Source organism: Scleropages formosus, chromosome 7, assembly GCF_900964775.1.
Source record: "Scleropages formosus chromosome 7, fSclFor1.1, whole genome shotgun sequence".
NCBI lineage: Eukaryota > Metazoa > Chordata > Actinopteri > Osteoglossiformes > Osteoglossidae > Scleropages > Scleropages formosus.
This window is the reverse complement of record NC_041812.1, coordinates 3,068,957-3,091,578: the sequence shown is the minus strand read 5'-3', so window position 1 is coordinate 3,091,578 and position 22,622 is coordinate 3,068,957. Positions and strand designations below refer to the sequence as shown.

General features: G+C 49.1%; 1 protein-coding gene across 3 annotated transcripts in view; it reads left to right on the top strand.

Moving 5' to 3' along the window:
- Window positions 1-20,263, top strand: part of LOC108928017 (CTD small phosphatase-like protein) — a 49,054-nt gene extending 28,791 nt beyond the window's left edge. The window contains exons 2-8 of one of the 3 annotated variants that reach the window (XM_018741753.2): window positions 6,573-6,730; window positions 8,173-8,205; window positions 13,709-13,810; window positions 15,884-15,940; window positions 16,592-16,684; window positions 18,407-18,592; window positions 19,322-20,263. In XM_018741753.2, the coding sequence (XP_018597269.1) occupies window positions 6,573-6,730; window positions 8,173-8,205; window positions 13,709-13,810; window positions 15,884-15,940; window positions 16,592-16,684; window positions 18,407-18,592; window positions 19,322-19,447 (755 nt within the window). In that variant the 3' untranslated portion in view covers window positions 19,448-20,263. Of the gene's footprint in view, window positions 1-6,572; window positions 6,731-8,172; window positions 8,206-13,708; window positions 13,811-14,215; window positions 14,919-15,883; window positions 15,941-16,591; window positions 16,685-18,406; window positions 18,593-19,321 lie in introns of those variants that run through there. The other 2 variants (XM_018741754.2, XM_018741752.2) reach the window with 2 other exon arrangements.
- Window positions 20,264-22,622: the final 2,359 nt, after the last annotated feature.

The following is a 22,622-nucleotide window of genomic DNA, read 5'->3' as shown; positions in this document are numbered from 1 at the left end:
CCTGAGGGCAGTGGCCCTGCCACACTGCAAAAATTTTTCAGGAATGGTTTAAGTAACATGGCTAAGAGTTCAAGGTGTCGACTTGGCTTCCAAAATCCCCAGATCTCAATCCGATCGAGCATATGTGGGATGTGCTGCAGAAACAAGTCCAATCCACGGAGGCCCCACCTCGCAACTTATAGGACTTGAAGGATCTCTTGCTAGCGTCTTGGTTCCAGATACCATAGCACATCTTCAGAGGTCTTGTGGAGTCGATTGCTCGATGGATCAGAGCTGCTTTGGCGGAACGAGGGGGACCTACACAATATCAGCCAGGTGATTTTAATGTTGTCGCTGATCGGTGTATTTTCTTTATTATAACAGGTATATTCTGAGGTTTCCAGTGTTTCCCTGATCATGGCAATGAGATAGTGGGTGTTATGAACTGCAGGTGGCGTAGTGGTTAGAGCCACAACTGAATGTGAATCTCCGCTCCTGCTGTAGGACCCTTAAGGTACAGTCTTCCCCCACCCCACGAAGGTGATGTTTGTGAAAAATCCTTTGTAAGGTGAATTCTCATAACGAAGTAAAGATGTGATTACAATTAGTTTCAATAGTAATTTTTATGTGTTCATGAGCCCCAAAATTGAGATGCATTTCTGCTGAAATATCGTCAGCTTCCATCCAGATGGATACAGTTACTTTGGTAGTTATTACATTAGTTGTAAGTAGCTTATTATACAAACTTCACACTGTCAGTCGCTTGGAGAAAAGTGTCAGATGAATAAATTTATAATAAGTACTGCGTCACAGAGCCGGTATTTCATGCTTGGTTCATGCACATTCCCATGCCTCTAATAACCGCCTTGTTCCACGAGAAGGAAATTGGTTTGGAACATACAGGAAGATGGTACTTCACCGTGGTCCGCTCCCTCGGTGCATCGGCCGGAGGTGTCCCCACACCTACTGAGTGAGTTCACTGTCTCATCCGATCGTCGTACATTTTTCAGTAGGCCTTTCTTACACTCCGCAAGTGTTGACGGTGCCATTGAAAACCACCAGTGTTTTCCATGTGAATTATTAAACTGCCCGAGAGTGAGGGCTCCCCCCCGACCCCCACCTTCATATCTCTGCAGCTCTTCTCTCTGTACGCAGGTGTACATACGGGTTTCACAACCATAACCCCTAACACCCCCCCCATGGCTGCATTAGTTGTTCAGCAGTGCCGTCGTTGAAACGGGTTTTTGAAACCGTGTTAATACGACTTTAATATTGCAGTTATTTTTATGGATCTAGGAGGTGGTGTGTTTTTTTTAGGAAAGCGAATAGATATGAATAGTACAGAAACCCAGACAATGTGAGGTTCCATTCAGTGACTTTACAAATAGTGCAGATAATTAATAATTGGCCAAATTTTTTGGATTGTGAAAAAGCACAATTTACATGATACTTTTCTCTAAAGCAACTTAGTGTTAAGCTGTTTACAGTTATTTACCTATTTATACAGCTGGGTATTTTTAGGGTAAGTACCTTGCTCAATGGTACTACAGCCGGGGGTGGGGATCGAACCTGTGACCTTGGGGTGCAAAGGCAGCAGCTCTAACCACTACTGTACTACTGCTGTCCCCAGCAGCCACACCGCTCATGTTGTTGATCGTTTTACTCAAGCGAACAGGAGAGAGGAGCGGATGCCTGTTAGTTCTGCCCTAAGCTGGGGTCTGTCGTGTCTCGCACCCCCCCAAACGAAGCGGTGTTTTTCCACTCTGTGGGCTCTTCCTGTCAGGAATGACTGGAATTTCCTGTGTTTCATTGCTGGCTGTTTTTCGACTGGGTGCGGACCCACCCTCACCCATCCTCCACTACATGCTCCACCCCTGGCTGTCATGTGGCCGTGTGACAGCATTGAGGTATGTGTGTGGAAGCAGGCGACACCCTTCAGTCCTCTTCTTGACAGCTGCAGGGTTTCTCGCCCTCTTTTAGTTGTAAGTGCAGCGCTGTTTAGAAAGTCTTAAAGGTGCCGGAGTGGTCCCTCGTGGGCAGAGTGAGCCTTGGGGTCTGCAGGCTTCCGTTGTGTCCCTATACACTGATTGACCGTTCTTCATTTAGGAAGAAAATTAATCTTCCAGCATCACCTTATTTCCTTTCAGGCAGAAATGAAGCCGCTGGTGGGAAATTGGTCCAAACTCAGCATTGGTTTCTATGCAGAAAAATGTATCATCATATAAATGATCAGTTAGGAAAGAACATTTTTTTTATTTAACAGATGCTTTTCTCCAAAGCGACTTCCAATGAACTCTATGTAGTGTCATCAGCCCACACACCTTATTCACCAGGGTGACTTACACTGCTAGATACACTACTTACACTGGGTCACTCATCCATACATCAGTGAAACACACTCTCTCTGTGTCACTCACACACTATAGGGAAACTGAACCACATGTCTTCGGACTGTGGGAGGAAACCAGAGCACCCAGAGGAAACGCATGCAAATACGGGGAGAACATGCAAACTCCACACAGACTGAGCGGGGATCGAACCCCCGTCAGACAGCAGCACTGCTCACTGCGCCACCCTGAAACAAACCATAGAACAATAGGACATGCTGGGAAAGAACAGGAAACCTGTAGCGAGAGGTACGTCGGTGATGGCTGCTGTGAGGGCTGTCTGGATCTTCACTTTGTACAGCCCCCCCCACTGTAACCGTAACTCACTGTAATTACCATGGGGCAGCTGGTAGCGTAGCGGTTTGGACCCAAAGGTCGCAGGTTTGAGTCACACCTTCAGCTGTAGTACCCTTGAGCAAAGTTCTTACTTTAAATTGCTCCAGTAAAATTACCCAGCTGTATAATTGGGTAAATAATTGTAAACAGCTTAATATTGAAGGTTCCTTTTGGGTGTCAGTTAAATAAACGTAAATGCAAACTGATATCCTACCGGTTCCCTGCTTCACAAGACTATGTACCTGGAGAATAAACCAGAAATGGACCCAGAAGGCCACTTCGGTCCTTCCGTTGGAAGTGGTGCTGTCAATGATTGTAGTGCAACACAGGGACTGTCGCTTGCGTCCTCACTGTAATGTGAGCATTTTGAACAATATCATCTTTGCACACGTGAAGTTGTTCTGGAAGTTACCGTGAACTGCTGTACTACGTGAGGACGTGTGCTTGGTGGAGCCTTGTTACGCTGTCGCACTGATGTTTACCTTTGCTGCGCATTACTGTTTCAGGTGGGTCTGTGGTCCAGTAGCTGTGTGTATGGAGGACGGCAGTGGAGCTGTGAGCGAGGGCCAGGGAGCCTCGGCTGTGTTTCAGCGGGTCAGCATGGCCGCGCGGCCTGGGATGTGACAGCGCACTGTGATCCTCACCTGGATTTAGGCCAATTCCAGGCCAACGGGAGCATCGGTCAGCACAGCCGATCTGACAGCGACACTGCACTCGCTCGCTGTTCCCTGCGGAGTCCGGATGGGGGTGGGCTCTGCCTGCTGCCTGGAGGGCGTGGAGGTGGAACGCAGCCCTTACATAGGCTGCGCACGGTTCCCTCCCTCTGTCAGCTTGCTACGCTCCAAGGGCAGCGAGGAGCGCGGGAAAATAGAGACAAGCCCTCGAAATGGAGGGGCCGCCAGCCAGTGGGGCGGGACGGGGCGGCTCATTTTTCCACTGCGGCCCTATTTATAAAGCCCCACTTGTTGATGACCTCAGTGCTGGTTTTTAGCCCTGTGGTGAAGGCCCTGGAATGGAGGGGGATCATTAAGACCATAGAGCTGCGTACTCTTGTCAACTGTACGTTGGCTACTGTGGTATCAGGTGACCCGACCCCTGGAAACTAATTCTGGTCCTTGCTTGGAGCTCTCGCACTGCTGCCACCTTCCTCTTGCTTCTTATGGCAAGAATATATATTATATATATAATTTTTTTTTTTTTTTTTTTTTTTTTTTTTTTTTTTTTTTTTTAAGCAGCTGTGCAACTTGCACCGTACGAGGACATAACAGAAATGATTTTTTAAAAGTTTGGCGGGACACACTTAACGAGCACTCTTTCTCGGCGGAGTTTAAGCCTTTTCCTTTCGGCAGGTGCTGCAGCCTGCACTTCCCACCCACTCACGATCGGCCGCCGACTTCGCCGTTGCCATGGTTTTCTCGGCTTCTCTTATATTGCAGAAGTGCTCGCAATGTGGACGCCGCCCTCCGTGTGTTTTTCATAGCTCCTCGACGTGATAAGGGGGGGCAGTGCTGTCAGGATACGCGGCAAGGGTCAGTAGCCCTTTTTCAGTCACTAAGGGCAGGGGTTACAGTGGTATCTGAAAAATGTGATGGTGTCCTACTCTTGTTGTTGTTTACAGTGCGATGTTTATTGCGACGCTGCGGAGTAAAGCGTGGCGCCCGCAGCCCTCGGTGAAAGTGTCGAAGCGAAGGCCAGCGACCTGGAGACCTGGGCCACATGTTTTTACTTCGCTGCAACCGCTCGCTTTGGGATAGGAGGGGCAGGTTTAGAGCCTTGTTACCCGTCTCAGTTTGTAGAGCTTCGGCTTTTATGGAGTGCCAGGGTGAGCAGCTGCGGTGCGGTGCGAGAGCCGGTTGGCCCCGCCTTCCTGACCGGTGGGGTGGCCCTTGGGCCTGTTCACAACACCAGGCATTCCGGGCCTGTTCACAACACCAGGCATTCCGGGCCTGTTCACAACACCAGGCATTCCAGGCCTGCAGTCGTGCATGAGAGACTTTTCTGGTGTTGAGAGAACCCTGCCGTAGTGTTGAGAAGGGCACCACCTGGAACAAGAGGCCCCCCCGACACAGGGAATAGCTGCGTGTCATCGGCGGGCTGTGAGCACAGCCATGGTGGTATATATGGATCCGCTTCCGGAAGCTTCTCAGCATCCACAGCGCCTCCCTCGAAAAGGATGAAAACATCAGTCCCCCTCTCACCGGGGTCACACACTTGCAGCTGGAAATGCCTTTTTCCCAGTCATGCAATTAGATCTCAGGGAGTGTGTGTGTGTGTGTGTGTGTGTTTGCGCACAAACGCACATGCATGTTTTGAGGAATTCCCAATTTTTTTCTTTTTTTTTGGCGGGCGTTGGTAATGCAGTTGAAACCCAGCCCCTCAAAAGCAGAAGGGAAAAGAAAGTGTATGAAATTGCATGCTGCGAGCGGTGCGACAACGGTCTCCGCAAACAGTTAAACTCGTGCACTTTTCCTCGGCTCAGGTTGCGCGATGCGAAACAGAAAGGCCTGTGTGTTGCATAATGTGTGTGAGTCACCCTGGTGGTCTGTTATGGTAATCTCAGCTTTCAGCCGCCGCTCCGAGACGCTGTTCCCACCCTCCTCCTACATGCACATCGGCCTCCGTACAGGGCTCGACGAGAGCAGGCGCAGGCTTCGTTTTTACCTTCACTATGTCTAACTGGACTGCGACACTCTACACATCCAGCAGGGGTTTTTTTTTAATTAGGTTGTGGGTTGAATTTCTTGCTTCCATAGATGATACAACCTTGTATGATACAGACATGATATGATATAGAGCTCATATTGTGGTTCCAAGTGCAGGGTGTACATTTACAGTTTCTCCAAAGCGACTTATACTTTTAAGGTACTTACAGCTATTTACTCATTAATACATCTGAGTAATTTTACTGGAGCAATTCAGGGTAAGTACCTTCCTCAAGGGTTATACAGCTGGAGGTGGGATTCAAACCTGCAACCTTTGGGTCCAAAGGCAGCAGCTCTAAGCACTACGCTACCAGCTGCCTCCCTGTGTGTCCATCATATATACCTTCAGCACAGTGCACATCTGATGTACCTCGAGTCGTTAACTACAGCCATTCACACTATTTGCCGTATAACACGCACATTAAGTCACACATACACACACACGCTGGGGTAATTCAGAGTCACAGGTTTAACTGAAACACATGTCTTTGGACTGTGGGAGGAAACCAGAGCACCCAAAGGATACCCGTGAAAACTCCGCACTTGTGGGAGGAAACCAGAGCACCGAGAGGATCCCCATGAAAACTCTGCACTTGCTGAGCCGGGTTTGAGCCCGTCGCCCAGGAGCCACGGGGCACCAGCGCTACCTGCTGTGCCACTGTTACTGTCGGTGGAGGGTGCGAAGGCCCGTTAGCCACAGTCACACATGTCGTCATCCCTTTGCCCGGTCATGCGTTTGCCCCTCCTCGTCCCAGCTCACCCTTATGCCTCGCAGCCCAGCCACAGGAGAGCAAGGATGAAGCGGTAGCTGTCAGGCGCTGATTTGGTGTTGGCAGGAGAAGCACCGTTTGATTAAGTGGAAGTAAAGCAGCAGTGGCAGGATCTCCCTTTACCCGCAATGCTGGCCAAAGCGGGAGTCTCGCTGCCGAAAGCTGCCGTAACCCCCAAGTGGCCCCCTACCGCACCGGTGCGCATCACAACACGTTACCGCGTTTGGCACCGTGGTGAGTGTGCTGCTGATATGATGGTGCAGCCGCTTATTTCCCGCATAAATGGTTGCAGACGGCTGCTGTCGCCACATTGCTGCGTCGGGATGTCGTGCCATGAAAAAAGTTTGGAAGAGTAACAGCCCTTCTTTCACTCCTCCCCCCCATTTCCCCTATTTCAGTTTCCCAGTCCAACAGCAGCTTGAAGAAACAAAGGAGCAGGAGCATCTTCAGTACTTTCTTTTGCTGCTTCCGGAGCTACAATGTGGAGCCTCCTTCCTCCAACAATAACACCAGCTCCCTGCCACCCCCTGTGGAGGAGAATGGGACTCTGCCCAAGGTGAGAGTGTTCGGCGCTGCCCCCTACAGGCTGATCTCTGTGTGTGTGCGTGCGCGCGTCCGTGCGTCCGTGTATGTGTGTGGGGCACAGACCTGCTGGCTGCTGCTGCTGGAAAGAGCTGTGCGAACACTGTAGACCTCTTATTTAGGTGAGTTTGTTTTTATAGTTTGGCTCCGCTCTTTGTCCCAAACATCTTGCCACACGCAGCTTTTAAATCATCCCCGTTTCCTTTTGTGGTGACAGAGAGGCATGAACTTTGGTGTTTTTCGTAGAGAAACACGCAAGCAAAAAATTAAATTTATTAGCAATGATGTTGCGAGGCACTAGTGAACTCGTTGAACCCAGAGGGAGGCTACTGGCTCTCAGCAGGGTGGAGAGGCTTTGCTCGCAAGGTGCTGCCAGCGGCTCCTGTGATCCTCCCGCTCCCCATCCGGCCCAGAGCGACGCCCACTAGGAGAGGCCCCCCCTCAGCAGCTCTGCCCATAAGCAGCCGAAGGTCCCTCCCGCTTAAGAGTCCAGCGCTGAGATCCCATCGCAAGGCACCGCGGCTCGATTTGAAGCCATGCCACATGTGCCATCTGCTGTCCACTGCTCGCCACCGGGCCCCTGCTGCAGATGTTCGGCGCACGAGCTGCTCGGAACCAAGCGAGAGCGGTTGGCAGAACTCGTGCTCCCATTCCCTTCACACGGTCCGAAGGAGGAACCCGTGTGTTTTGAGTGCACGTTATTGCCAGAGATAGGAAATTGTCGCTTCTAGTTTTCAATGAGGGTACAGATTCACAGTGTAAAGTTCTAACAAGTGTGTGGCCAAATATAACAGTCGGAGAGGTTGGATCTCCTGACCTCACTGACAGTGGGCGGAGCTCTGCAGGCTCTTCGCGCTACACGGTGAGGCCATGTATGGAGGGGTGAAACAGGAGCTCTGGGACGGCCCTCTCCATCTCAGCGTGGGACATGGAGCCTGACGTGTTGTGACACACACACACACACCCACACACACACACACACACACACACAGGGTGGATCGTGCGATCAGCGGTTGTCTGCTGCCGACCCCACGCTTTAGTACCCAGACCCCATGTGAGTGGTTCTGCAGCTGCGATCTGTATCCAGAGGCCTGATGGTCCCCTCTTCTGTGTGTGTGTGTGTGTGTGGCATCCAAGTACACATGGGACAGATGATTGGTCACCTACCAGGGTGTCAGAGTGTGCAGAGAGCTGGTGTGTAACGCACGATAAGAATACGCACATTTGTCAAGTTCTGCAGGATGAACGACAGGAACAGCGCACTGCTGTGCTTTCCATCCGCAGCCTTTGAGCCAGTAGTGTGTATAGCGTGTTGTGTCGTTGCGCTTTGTATTTCGGAGCTGTGTTCGCCCTCTCTCCATCAAGTCTCCTCTTTGCCGTGATGTTCATACTCTGTGTTTCTGTTTTCCTTCCCAGTGTGACCCGGTCCAGGTCATTCCCATCCCCAGTGTATGTATTCTCTTTGGATTTTTCTTTTTACTTTTACCCGCTGCTTTTGCATGCTGCCTTTGCTAACTTTGTCCAGCACTTGATCCCACATCCCAGATCGCTTGGCTGCTTATTGCACGGGTTAGGGGTGTTTGCATCACGGTGTGCTATCCTGTTAAAGCCGTAGTTTTCCAAGCCGTTGTGCTCGTGCTTCTGACCATCAGTTTTACTAAATGCCAGCGTCACGTAAACATGTTCCTTCAGGTTGTCTCCCTGAACAACGCTTGTCGAATTGGACAACAGCATCTCCAAGTGGACTCCTGACAGTGGTTTATGCAAATTAGTTTGAGTGTATGTTGCACCTCAGTATACAATGACAGTTTAACCACACTCGGGGGTGCGGTGGCACAGCGGGTTCGGCCGGGTCCTGCTCTCTGGCGGGTCTGGGGTTCAAGTCCCACTTGGGGTGCCTTGTGCCGGACTGGCGTCCCATCCTCGGTGTGTCCCCTCCAGCCTTGCGCCCTGTGTTGCCGGGTTAGGCTCTGGCTCACTGTGACCCCGCTTGGGAGAGGCAGCTTCAGCCTGTGAGTGTGTGAGAGAGAGAGTTTAACCACAATAAATTCAAAGTTAAGAAATGTGCATTTGGTTCCCAAGGTGCCCAATGCTTTCTCCTTTCTTTTCTTGGAGCAACTTGTACTCTCTGTGTTTGTTTGTTTGTTTTTTATTACTGACTATTTGCTTGTGATCAGGTTACACAGAGTAGCTCCGGTGCTACATAAATACTTCATAGCAGAAATGTGCTGTTCCAAATTTACAGATTTCCAAAGCAATTTAAGCAACTTGTAATCTTATACTTGTAATTTTATGTCAATTTTTAGATGCTTTTCTTAAAGAAAAAGCAGCAGCTCTGATCAGAGATGGAGCAGCGCTTTTCTTGAGACGCGATTTGGCAGATTTTTCTAGTTAAATCCTTGGACCGCAGTTGTTTTGTGTATAACGGGCACATTCTGTGAGTCATTGTTAGTGCATTAGCAGCGCAACATTTTCGTGACCTAAGGATGAGGTCACCGGAGCGTTGCCGTCCTGTTGATGGGCGTTAGGTTGAGCTCCGTGCCGGTTCCGGTTGGACGAGCGGCTCTAGAGCGCCATTGGGAGTTTCCTCTTTAAAGGAGAACAAGGATGAGCGTCGCCCGACAGGCGAGCAGCCGAGCACCGAGCTGCAAGATCAGCGGTCAGACCTCTGCGGTCACCTTGGACACGACCTTTAACAGAGCTGCTTGGTCCCCGTCTGCTGCGCTTCTCGCACGTACGTCCGCACGTCTCCGTCAGCTTGTGTTCTTACAAGCATGAGTCTCTTGGGTTGTGCCGACGGCATACTGCGCTCCAACCTATGTACAGTGTTCACTGTAATATCTCCCGCTGCACACATCCTGCACTTGTTTCCGCATTCATCCCCGGTCATTCTTACATAATTGATTTCTCATTTATTCTTCTATTCTCAATTATATTTCTTATTATTTAGGAGAAGTGTTCCATAACTGTTTCTGTCTGCACTCAGGTGCCTCTAATCACACAAGCATCGCAAAAGCTGTTGATCAGCACACAGACGCCGTGTGTACATGATGCCCCCTCGATACACAGAAGCGACGATATTGTCATCGGCACAACCCATCTGTGTATGCGTTCCTATCAAGGCGGGCAACAAGGTGGTGGTGGCGGCGGCCAGCTCTCTAAATGCAATCGGTCCCACTGTGCTCATTTCTGTTTCTTCTGGAATTTACATTTATTTGTCAGACACTTTTCTCTAAAGTGACTTCCAGTGAACTCTATGTAGAGTTATCAGCCTACACAGCTGATTCACCATGGTGACTTACACTGCTAGATACACTACTTACACTGGGCCACTCATCCATACATCAGTGGAACACACACACACACAGCATGTCTTTGGAGTGTGGGAGGAAACCAGAGCACTTGGAGGAAACCCACGCAGATACAGGGAGAACATGCGAACTCCACACAGACTGAGTGGGGATCGAACCCACGTGCTCTCACACCACCCAGGGGCTGTGAGACAGCAGCGCTACTCGCTGTGCCACCATGTCTCCCACCGTATCACCTTTACGAGTGTTACTGATGCATTTGACAAGATGAACTCCTCCTTATTGCTGCATGGCACCGAAACCCTTTTCTGATTATGTGCACGCTTGGCACCTGCTACAGGAATGGATCTTTTCTTCCCTGTCCAACCTGCTACAAAAACTGCGTGCGTGCGTGCGTGCGTGTGTGTATGTGTTTCTGTGCAAGTACCACGAGTGTTCTGACATCAGTAAAAATCTGTGTGGAAGAGAGAATGCACATTTCTGGTATTTGCACATGATTCCTCGTAGATGGTGCAACATTTCTAACCTTTAACAAGTGTACTACAGCAAACGCTCATTTAACTCAGTAAAATAACTGAACGCACGAGATCAGTGTTGTTGACACAGTTTAATTTCGTCGGATCTCGTCTATCCATGTAGGCAGAATCAATTATGTGAGTCGTGTTTATCGTTCGTCGCACCTTCGGGGGGGGGATCGGCAGTCCCAGCATGCACTGTGACTTCCTGTCCTGGTTTTACTTGGTGCTTAAGGTGAAACTGACTGAAGAGAAAGTAACGTGAGGAATTATCGTACGGTTTCTTTGTGCGACGGAATGCATCTTTTCCGACGTGTGTACGCTCTCCTTTTTTTTTTTTATTAATAACTGGGGGGGGGAGTCCAATTCACTGTTAGGGCTTTGAATCACGCTCTATAATTATGCTTATATACATATATAATATATACATGGATATAGAATTATTATATACGTTTTTATACAAATTAAAATTGATATGTGGTGCTTTGCAAATTTTTACGTTGATTAAACTTTACTTATATATAAAAATTTAAAAAGTGTTTTCGGTGGGTAATGTACTGTTCAGAGCCTTTGCCAAGACCCTCTAGGTTCAAATCCCTTTTTTCCCCTGTTGTACTGCTGATCACTGTACTTACCGTGAATTACTGCAGGAAAACATGGCCGAGCTGTGTAAATTGGTGATTGTAAGTCCACTGGCACCTCGTGTTGCAAATATTTGAGTTAGCAATTTTCAACAATATTTTTTTCCCCGCTCTTTTGTTTTATTTTCTGTTTCCAAAACAGAGGTGGAGTGTGGAACCAGGCTCATTGGGGTGTTTGCAGCTCATCTCTGGAGTTTGTCAGTGTGGCTAATGGGTATGAAGATGGAGAACGTTGTACGTGTTGATGGGATAAATCCGTTGAGAGTCGACACCAAACAGGAGCTTACGGGGATGCTTTTTTTTAATTTTTTTTTATTTTTTATTTTAAATACAACATGCTGTGAGCTGCTGGCGTCCTGTGCGCGGTGTACTGTACCCTGCCTCAGCCCTGCCCTTTGTTTGCAGGATAGACTGAGGAACACCGTCCCCTTGCAGCAGTTAATGACAGTGAATACAGACAGTCCCTTATTTATTTGGAAAATATCGAAAATGTCGAAAATGCATTTAACACACCTAACCTACCGAACATCATCGCTTCTTATCCTTTCAGATGGTCGATTGTGAAAGTCCAGGTTCACTTACGATGTCCATTATGGGTTTGTCGCCTTCATGCTGGGAAGTTATCTTGAGTTACTTCTCAACAGTAATTTCCTTCCTCCTCCTCCTCTTCCCGCCAGTAGCTGGAGATGCAGACGGGCGTTTCGTACACATGACGGATACACAAAACACAAGATAGATACGGGTGGGGTATCCAAAAAAAATGCCGGAAGCACAGAACACTGCAGAGTATCGGTCGTAGGCACTGGTGACCATGTTGCAGACTGGGGGATGTGGATCGCTGCTGCTACCCAACATCACGAGAGAGTATCGTACCGCGTATCGCTTGCCAAGGAAAAAAATCAAAGTTCGAAGTACGGTTTCTACTGAACGTCTATCGCTATCGCGCCATCATAAAGTCGAAAAATCGTAAGTCGGACCATCGGAACTTGGGGACTGACTGTAAATGAATGAAAGTTTTACTGCGGTTAATTCAGCGCAGGGTTATCTGAGGTTTTTACCTGAACCCAGTCTGTGCAGTGGAGGAATCTGTTGTTGAGCTTTTATTGATTCTTATATGGAGTAAAAGGGAACGTGGATTCACTAGCAAAGTGAGTTACGAACCAAACGTAGCGAGTCGCTTTGCACAAAGACGTCAGAGAAGCAGAGAATAATTACTGCGATTTACATGGCAAGTTTTTAAAGGGACTGAACGTGTAAATCTGGACACTTTGCAGCAGCGGTACTGTGTTTTCAGTGCTTCGGCGCAACTCGCCACTCGTCGTGTCCGCTGCTCGCATTGATAATGGGAAGGAAGAAAAGGAGAGCGTTTCTGTGCTTTCAAAGGGTAACGTAGGCGAGCCAGAAGGGACGGGCGTTGAGACACATTTTTGCATGCTCTTGCATCAGTCTGGCCCGATGAGCGCTATGCAGAGGCTTTTTGTGCTTCTCTTCCAAACACCAGTCTGATCCTTATTCACGCGCACTGAGTGCTGATGGCGAAGCGTCCTTCCGTTGTCGTCCCCCCCCCCACCTGCTCCGCGATCGGCCTTTCGATCTGCTTTCGATCGGCTCTTCCCCCTCGGCCGCTCCCAACAAATGATGCGCGGCCCGGCGACGGGCCGGTGTCATTCCGTCGTTGGATCACTGCCGCCAGCAGCCCGCGTTTCCAAAAACAAGCCTCAAAGAAGATGCGGGAGTTGAGCCGTCACTTCATTGCCGTTAACTGCGTGCACTACAAGGTTGCCGTGGTTCGGGGCTTATCGGGTTACCTGTTGTGCCTTAGTGCGTTTAAAAATGGATAGTAATAATAATAATAATAATAATAATAATTGTACTTGTTGTGTAACCTGTATCAAAGTGTACGCTGGCAAACGTGACCCACTTCCTTAAATCCAGATTAGTTGTTCAGCTGAGGGTTCTCCCTCAGGGACAGAACTCGTCCCCGTGGTATTGTGAGAATATGTGCAGTGAGGCGTCGTGTGAGATTACGGTCATTGGTTTGCGGAAGGTGCGGACGTTGGTTTGCGCGGCTCACTCGGGACGGAAACGGTACGTCGCGGCGACCGTACGCGCCGCCCTTTCGGCTTGGGAAGCCGACTCGGGTTTTGGTGAGCGACGCCCGCGGATGGAGCCCTGGCCGTGGCTCTTTTGACGGTGATGGCACGAGTCCTGCGGTGCATCGGTGATTCATCCCCCTTCCCCACACTGAATGTCAGCCCCCAGATGTCTTCCACAGTCCTAAAGGCAGAGCCCCTCATCCTCCTCCTCCTGTGAGCATGTGTGTGTGTGTGTGTGTGTGTGTGTGTCCGTCCGTCCGTCCGTCCGTCCGTCCGTCCCCCTTTATCCCCCTCTTTCTGTGCCTCCAATAACCCCCCATCTTCTCTGCCCCCATTGTAGGATGACAGTCTGCACTTCATGTTGTTGATGGTCTTCTTTACCTCTCCAGCCACCAACCAAATACCTCCTGCCCGAGATGAACATATCGGACTACGGCAAGAAATGCGTGGTGATCGACTTAGACGAAACCCTGGTGCACAGCTCGTTCAAGGTAACGGGGCACCGAGGTGCTGCCTTTTCCCCTCTCCCTCTCCACCTGCGCATGTGAGACCACGTCACAGGCGTGTGAACCAAGCCTTACGTTCCAGTTCCGTCTCTGGTTGTGATGCTTGTCGTTTAGCTTCGCTATCAGATGACTCTTCTCACATCACTTGCAGCGTCTGAGGAGGAAACGCTGCTTGCTTTTCACCAGAGCACAAATGACCTCTTTCCCTCTGCACGGCCCACCCCTCGGACCAAACCCGTGATGCCGAAGGGGATGAGCTCATAGCTTGTGTCTGTGCTCCTCACTACTCCCGGTGGACACTCCCAGGACTCACACACCAACTCTGTACGTGTGTGTGCGCGCGCGTGTGTGTGTGTGTGTGTGTGTGTGTGTGTGTGTGTGTGTAAAGCAATGGATTGAACAAGGTGCATTGCGACCATGGTCCTGGGTGGTGTTGAAGGTTGTCCTTACAGCCTCCTGTTCCGATGTTCCCGTCTTCCTCTATTCCTTTATTCGGTACAGTTGTGTAATTAAAATTATATTAAAAAAAATAAAAAATTTTAAAAAAAGGTTGGCTGTGAAATGTCTTTCAGCTCAGCCTTCCTGTTGTCTGCGCGAACGAGAGAGGGAGTAAAGAGAGAGAGAGGGCGAGAGGGAGGAACGGAGGGAGTGGGAGGGAGTTGTCTGCCAGAGTGGGGCCCGAAGAAGGAGAGAGGACAGCAATACACACTCGAGTACACAAATGCGTGCGCGCGCACACACACACACACACACACACACACACACACACACACAAACACAGGGGTGTGTCCGTCTGCAGATTCAAGTCCTCACACAGACCATCAACATTCAGCAGCGAGACATTTTAGTTAGAGAGATGACTCAAGAGCAGAGATTTTTTTTTATTATTATTTCTTCAGGATTTTCCCCCCCTTTTTATTTGATATCCCCGAGTCCTATTGAGTTAAGACCTGCTCCTTTCTCTCCACGGCATTTCAATCAAACGTCAGCGGGACACGAAAGGATTTCAGATGGCCGATTTTCCAGAAAATATCCAATCAGTAGAAAGGGAGGTGGACGGAGGAGCCTTTCTGAAAAAGCGCTTATTAACAAAGTGGGTGAGAGTGTCTTTAATTATAATGGGTCCGTATGATTTTTTTTTTTTTTTTTTTGGACTTGAGTTTTTTTTTTCTCATTTTAATTTTGTGATCTCACTGTGCTCAGCACTCCAGCTTCACATCTGAGGACACTTTGATCTTCGGCTTTTCAAAACCGAACAGTTGACTGCTGATGTTTTCCTTTAATTCAGAAGGACAAGTCCAGTTTTACCGCGAGCTGAAGACGAGCAGCACGGTGAGGTACCGAACCAAGGGAATGCGTCTCGAGTGCCGTGCTTGTGGACTGAACTCTTCAGACGCCGCACGTCGCCGCTGGTGCTACGGAGGAAGATTTGTTTTCCAAGTGCGAAGCATTTTAATGAGCCCCCTTTGACTGTGTTTTTATTTTCTTCTTCTAACGCAAGCGCTAAGCAGCAGGTCCGCATGCTTCGCAACCCAGAATCCGGATCTGCAGAAAGGGAGACAGCCGTCTTAGGGCCTCGGTCGGAGGGAAAACAGCTTGTTTTTATGATGGCTGGAGTGCTGGTCTACAAGGGAGGGCTGCATTCCAGTGCTGTGGCCAAGCGAGGAAACATGGCTGCAGAAGACCGCTGGCGCCCTCCTCTGCCGAGTCCTCGCACTGTCCTCCGTCACGCAGTCCGAGCGCATTCGGACCGCCGCACTTGACGTTTACTTTCATCCAGCGCAGCGCTCGGGACTATGATTCGCACTCATCCAGATGTACCGTTACGGTTTCTTGTAGGTCTCCGTGGCTCATTTTGCTGGTTGACATGGTCTTGTCGGCAGGGTGATGTTTAGGGATTTGGTTGATCGGTTTCTCAAAAGAGCACTTCCCGTGCAGGCCTACTTCCCGAAGTCTGCTGTGGGAACGGAGAGAGGCCGCGCTGTGAGTTCGCTCCAGGCCGAGGGGGTAAGGCGTCCCAACCAGCGGCAACTGACGTGTGTTTTTTGTGTGTTGCAGCCCATTAGCAATGCAGACTTCATCGTGCCTGTGGAGATCGATGGTACAGTTCATCAGGTACAGTGCAAAGGCAACCTCAGGATGCCCCTTTTCTCCTTCACCTCCGCACACTCTTCTACATTCATATCTTCTAGTGTTCCTCCATTATACATATGTATTTCTCTCGTTGTACAGCTTTCTGTGAACCTTTTGGTCAGTTACGACGAGAACCGAGAGGCACGTCCTATGTCGGTCGTGCTAAATTGAATCCTGAATTCTTTCTAAAGTTCATATCTTGCAGGATGTTTCTTTGCTTTTCAATCAGGTGTACGAGAGAGGTGACGAGTGCAAAGGGCAGAACGGGGAGCGCGTCTAAAAATGAGTTGCCGAGCCGCGTGTTCGCCTGGCTTGTGTGCCGAGCGGCCTGCGGAAAAGAGGTGGCTGCACCCTGGTTCAAGTAATCCAGGATAGGCTGTGTGCGTCCAGGTTGGCCTATTCATGATTACTTGCACTGGAGGGCTGCCCATTGTCCTCAGGAACAAAGGGGAAGAGTCGGAGGGAACAAGGCCGCAGCCGTCGCTCGTCATCCGCTCCAGAACGCTTAGCTGTTTTCCAAAGCGGCCCCTCGACCTTGAGACAGAGAGCTTCGAGTCACCAGTTAGCGGGCGTGTCGCGCTCGGCCACTCGTCTTTTTTTCAGGCCCATTAAGCTCCTTCTCTTGTGTTGCAGGTCTACGTGCTGAAAAGGCCACACGTGGACGAGTTTCTACAGAAGATGGGCGAGCTGTTCGAGTGCGTTCTCTTCACGGCAAGTTTGGCCAAGGTTGGTCGCAGGCCCACGACGCGATGCCGCCGTTGCGATTCCGAGAGAACTGTGCGAGCAGCGCACTTGTCTCTTGTGCCTTTCCCTTCGAAAACTAACCGTCCTTCCCGTTCGGTTGCTTTTCTTTCCGCACCGCTGTGTTCTGTCCACTAACGCACGGGTGAGTCCCTCTCAGTAACTGACATGCCGGTGTCTGCGCTGCAGCCAGGAAGACACCGCTTAGGTGTGTGTGGAGTATAATAGATCGCTGCAGTAGCCCTAGGTTTCGCTTTTTTGGTTTAGCTGGTTGTTCCAGGCTTTAGCATCACGTTGTTGTTGATAGTAGTTGTTATAATAATAATAATAAGAATTATTATTATTATTGACTCGTGTTGCTGATGCTTTTCTCCAAAACGCCTTCCAGTGTTAGGTCTCTACATGAAGCTGTTATTGTTTTCCCAGTTTTTTTTTTACAGCCTGAGTAACTTCTATTGGAAAAAGAACAAGATACTCAACTTGCAGCAAAATAAGGAATGAAGGGCTGGTGCTCAAAATGCCTTGTTGAGTGTAACATTTTGAGCGCTGGAGGGAGAAGTGAGTAGTATAGTGGTTAGAGCTGCTGTATCGGACCCAGAGGTTGCAGGTTTAAATCCCACCTCCAGCTGTAGTTCACCCGAGCACGGTGCTTACCCTAAATTGCTCCAGTAAAAATTACCCAAGAGTATAAATGACTAAATAATTGTAAATGGCTTCACATTGGAAGTTGCTTTGGAGAAAAGCGTCACATAAATGAGTAAATGTAAGTGTGGAGTTTGGCATAAACACCTGGACTGAGATTTGAACCAAAGAGGGTTTTAACCACTCTGGTTTACATATATACAGTCTTGAAATGTCAGCTGACCCCAAAAAAACACTCCTGCATGCAGTGTAGATTCGGATCTGCTAGTATAGTGGTAAAGGGTCACGCACACGCACATGCACAGCACTAAAGGGAGAAACTGAGAGGCTGATTTCCATTATGGGATTTCACCCTCTCTAAAGCTTGCTTTCGAACCAGCCTTTGGGTTTTTGATCCTGCACTTCTTTTATTAAAGCCATTCGAAAAGTAACAATTAAACGTGCCACTCTGGCTCCCACTTTTGTCATTTACAGCAGGCTGAATGGCCGGGAGTGCAGCCGTGGACTAAACAGATGTCCTTCCTGAGTGCCCCGGGTCCTCGTGGTTCGCTCCAGATACTCTTGGCATGCAACGTTATCGCTAGATGAGGTTATCAGTGGCGCAGCCCCCACACCCCCAGCCAAACACTAGTAGCGTACGTTGTGTCGGGCTGTGCGGCTCTCAGCAGTCTGGCATTCACGTGCTGTCAGTTTAGCTGTGTGTGACTGATGGCCAGACGATGCCAAAAAGTGTGAGGTGTTCCTCGTGCCTCTTAAACGTAAGCAGTCGGAGCGCTTCTTGTACTCCCTTGCGGAGTGAACTGTCCAGAACGATGTCCAAGACTCTCCTCCGCTTTGTCATGGTACATCTTGCCACTGCAGATGGGCTCTTGGTTGAGCTTCCTTGTAGAATCGGGAAATATGAGGAGGCAGTGAGAAGTTAAGAGGAGGTAACGCTCAAAAGGATCCAAGGTTTGTCACCTTGTGCTTGGAAACAGCTCGATTCCTCTTCCCGATTGCGCTCTCTCTCTCTCTCTCTCTCTCTCTCTCTCTCTCTCTCTCTCTCTCTCTCTCTCTCTCTCTCAGTACGCTGACCCCGTGGCAGACCTCCTGGACCAGTGGGGGGTGTTCCGAGCACGGCTCTTCAGGGAGTCCTGCGTGTTTCACCGTGGGAACTACGTCAAAGACCTCAGCCGGCTTGGGAGGGAGCTCAGTAGCGTGATCATAGTGGACAACTCGCCGGCGTCGTACATCTTCCATCCTGAGAATGCCGTAAGTGCCTTGCTGAAGACGCGTGGCACACAACACACACCTAAGAACAGCAGTTAACATTTGTTAACGTTCGTCAGTCTAGTCTGTTTACTTTTCCAGCAAATTCTCAAATAAATTAATAAGCGATTGTGTTTTTTCAAGCCCAATTAAATTGGTTCTTTACAGACATTTGTAGACCACTGACATGGAAATCTTTTTTGATTTGTGAAGGTCAAATGTATCAAAGTGTTTTTGTTTGAGAAGTAAAAATGTTCTTGAGATGGATCCCTGCTGCCATGTAAAATGGACAAAGAAAGATTAGTGGCGCTGCTGTTTCCATGGCGATGGGAAAACAATGAGCTTGGCGCTCTGTTCTCCTCACTTTGAACACGAGACGTTCGCCGCCTCTTAAGTGGGTCGAGAGGTAGCCGGGTCGTGCAGAATCGACCCACCCAGCAGCCCCCGGCACGACAGCACTGGATTACCTATTTATTCACCTTTAATTCAACTTCCCGGAACTGTCGAGCGATGCACTAGCTTAGCATCAGCTGCCTGTGGGTCGTCGTCGGCTCGCTCGTGTTGCACGTCGCACCGCCGTTCCAAGCGTCATCTCCGTGTTCAGTGATGAGTGCTAGGGCCGATCGTTTGTCGTGAATATTTGTCATTGCGTGGTATTTAAATCCAGGATGGAGCTCGTTGCTGCCAAATGACCCCATGCCCCGCTGCTGTCGCCTCCGGCTCGCCACGTAGGTCCCGGTGCAGTCGTGGTTTGACGACATGACGGATACGGAGCTCCTGGACCTCCTCCCCTTCTTCGAAGGACTGAGCAGAGAACAGGATGTCTACAGCGTCCTGCAGAACTTGAGGAGCAGGTAGCGCGGTCTCTGCGAGCCTTTCCCCGTCCAAAACGCGCCCCGGCTGGTACGCGGCCTGTCCTCCGGCTCCTCTTTGCCCCCTGCTTCTCCAGCGTGGCTCAGGTACTGTCCTGCCAGTTGCGAGAACATCCCACGGAGAGCTACCGGCAGCGTGCTCGGTGTCCACGGTGGCACGGCAGCAGGTTGCGGACAGAGCGCCGGCAAGATCTCCCGGCAGCGGCGGAAGAGCGGAGCGCGATCTCGGCCAGAACGCCGCGTGTGCTTTCATTCATTCATTCATTCATTCATACACACACATATATATTTCTAATTTGGAGGGAAAGACAAGAAAAACGGAAAGAACTTAATTTTTTAAACCAAGAGACAGTTTTGCTATCCTGTTAAGTTCTTTATATTTACCAAAAACGTGCTTTTTACGGAATGGAGTGAAAAGGAGTGAATCATTTTTGGTCCTATTGTTGCTATGCAGGCAGTTTCTCTCAATCTCCAGTAGTTTAAACGACTGTGATTCTTTCTTTTCTTACTGATTGAAGTGCCTTTTTCGAATGTTGTTTTTACGGGGAAAACAAAGATACATTTTGTACGCAGCATATTTCCAGAGAACTTACGTCTTTTAACGAATATATGCTTTAAAACGGAAGCGGATATGAATCTTTATATGAAGCACTGTTATTTATCCTAAAAGATTTTTTTTTATATCATTGGACGCTGGGTACATACATGTCTCCATAATATTCTAAATGGTGTTTCTTTCAGTTGGTTGTAACTCTTGCCATTAATATAGAAGTGGTTTTTCTTTATTAAACATTATAGATATGTGTTAATGTCACTAGCGCTCATTGAAGTTGGGGAATATGCATTTGCGATTATTTTATGTCACTGTTTACCTTGGCAGACGCTCCCACGACAAAACCTCTTGTGTATTATGGGGTGGGGGGGTGTGTGTGTGTGTAATGCCCATAAGTGACCGAGTGCCAATGGCCGTGTTGCAGAGCGTTGCCACACACTGGAGTTCGTGCGCTCGTTCCAGTCGAGGAAGGGGTTCCGTTAAGCGCACTGCGACGCTGCGGTCGGGAGAGCGGTGCAGCTCGTCGTACCGATGGTTCGCGTTCATTTACACGTGTTTCAACTGTTGTTCTTAATTTAATGTCCATCACGCTGCTTGAAAGCGCTTGGGTTTAAACCGTATGTTTGGTTTGAGAGCTGTGGCTCGAAGCATCCTGTGTGCGTGCGTGCGTGCATGCGTGCGCGCGCCTAAAATGGCATGCGACTTATCGTGACACAATTGTAAATGTAACTTTTTTTTTTTTTTCCCCCCCCTCCTTTTCCTTAAATGAACCTCCCTTGTATGGAAAGCCTGCTTATTTTTTAAATTTTGTTTTTATTCTATTTCACCATTAACCCCTTAATGGTTTTTCCTCCTCTCCCCTATAAGCAGAAAGGGTTCGTTTTTCTTTGTTTTTACCGTCACCCCACTGTGCTGCTGCTACCATAGAGAGACCGTACGGTGTCACCGCCGTGCCTACGACAGGAGGAGCCGCAGGCCCTGGGCAATAACCCCACCCCCGGCTTCCACACCGCTCTCAACTACCCTCCATTGTCCCCCCCCTACCCACCCAGGTCCACATTCAGTAATTCTTTTTGGAACAATTTTATTTTCACTTCTTGATCGAAGCAGGCACAGTAGAGCTCTTCTCAGTGTTCGGTGCCCTTATTGTGTTTGGAATCCGTGTGTGTCTGTGTGTGAGAGAGAGAAAGAGAGACGCGATGGTGTTTTGGCCACAGTTTTCCCTCGCCCTCACACAGACACACACACACACACCCGACTCCTTACGCTTTTTCCACCACAAATCCCACCCCCAGCGTTGAGCTCCGGGACCTTTGTCATAATACCTGCTGGTGGTGGTTTTCCCAGAGTCGCTTGGGATGGCGAGAGGGTTCTCTCACCGTTTCGTTACTCGTTTGGGTTCCTTTTTCTCGTAGTTTTTCCACTTAAGTTCAGGGTCACCGTTCAGCTCTCGGCAATAATGTTGAGCACAGGATCGTGTGTCGGTTCACAGGACTGTGATGGGGGGCGACGGGGGCCCCTCCTCCGCGGAACCCAAAGCGACGGGTTTATTGGAAGAGCATTACTGCGCCGTGTTAGTGACATTTTCTCAGTGCAGTGTTCCATGGTTTGTGGCGACGTCTTTCTGACAAAGTCATATTAAAGCACCTTTTTAAAGAACTGATAATGTTAATGTTGTGTTTTATTTATTTCTCTATTTATTTGTTTTATTAAATTGTATTCCTCTCTGGTACATTCTGAAATGTGCTCTGAACAACTCGTTTGGCCAGGTGCCCTCAGCAGTACATAGTAATTAGTATTTATTCATGTAGCTGCTCCTTCCTCCCAAATCGAGCGACAGCGTGAGGTTTTTACACTCAGCTACTTGGTGATTCACACATTTATACAGCTGGGCAGCTCTTACTGAAGCAGCCAAGGTAAGTTCCGTGATTATGGGTATTAAGTGAGAAGTGAGGATTTGAACCCTGGAACTTCGGATCCTGAGATGAGCCATAACCAGACCACCGCCTGGTGGCCCATAAATGGTAAAATATGTTAAACTACGAAGCGGCGCTTGCGTCAGCTATTTCATTCGCCACACTTCGATACCATTTAATTCACAGTGGGCAAGAAGAAGTGCTGCATTATGGGACATGCAGACTTAAGTGTGGTTAACAACTCTTTGGTGTGGGGTGGGGTGGGGGGGGGGTACAGACAAGGACTCGGCCTGGACGTGTCCTGCGTGTGGACGCTGCCCAGGGCCTATGCCTCACATACCTGCATCTTTCACCACGATTTGCTGCTATCTGTCTGTCTGTCTATCTATCTATCTATCTATCTATCTATCTATTTTTTTAGAAGTCTGAAAATATTTTCTACCTGGAATGAAACAATCATATTTATATTATTTGGGATTTAATTGAACTGTTTATTATTTTGTAATTATTAGAACAATGAGTACCTGATGCACAGTGACCAGTGTGGAGCCCTTCTTGCCTTTAATTCCACTCTTTCACTCTTTCTCCTGCTTTTAAGCAGTTAGATGTGCTCACGTAGTCCAGCCTTCCACATTTTGGACTTAACTTTTAACGATGTTCTTACTTATCCAGGTCTGATGCAAATAAAATAG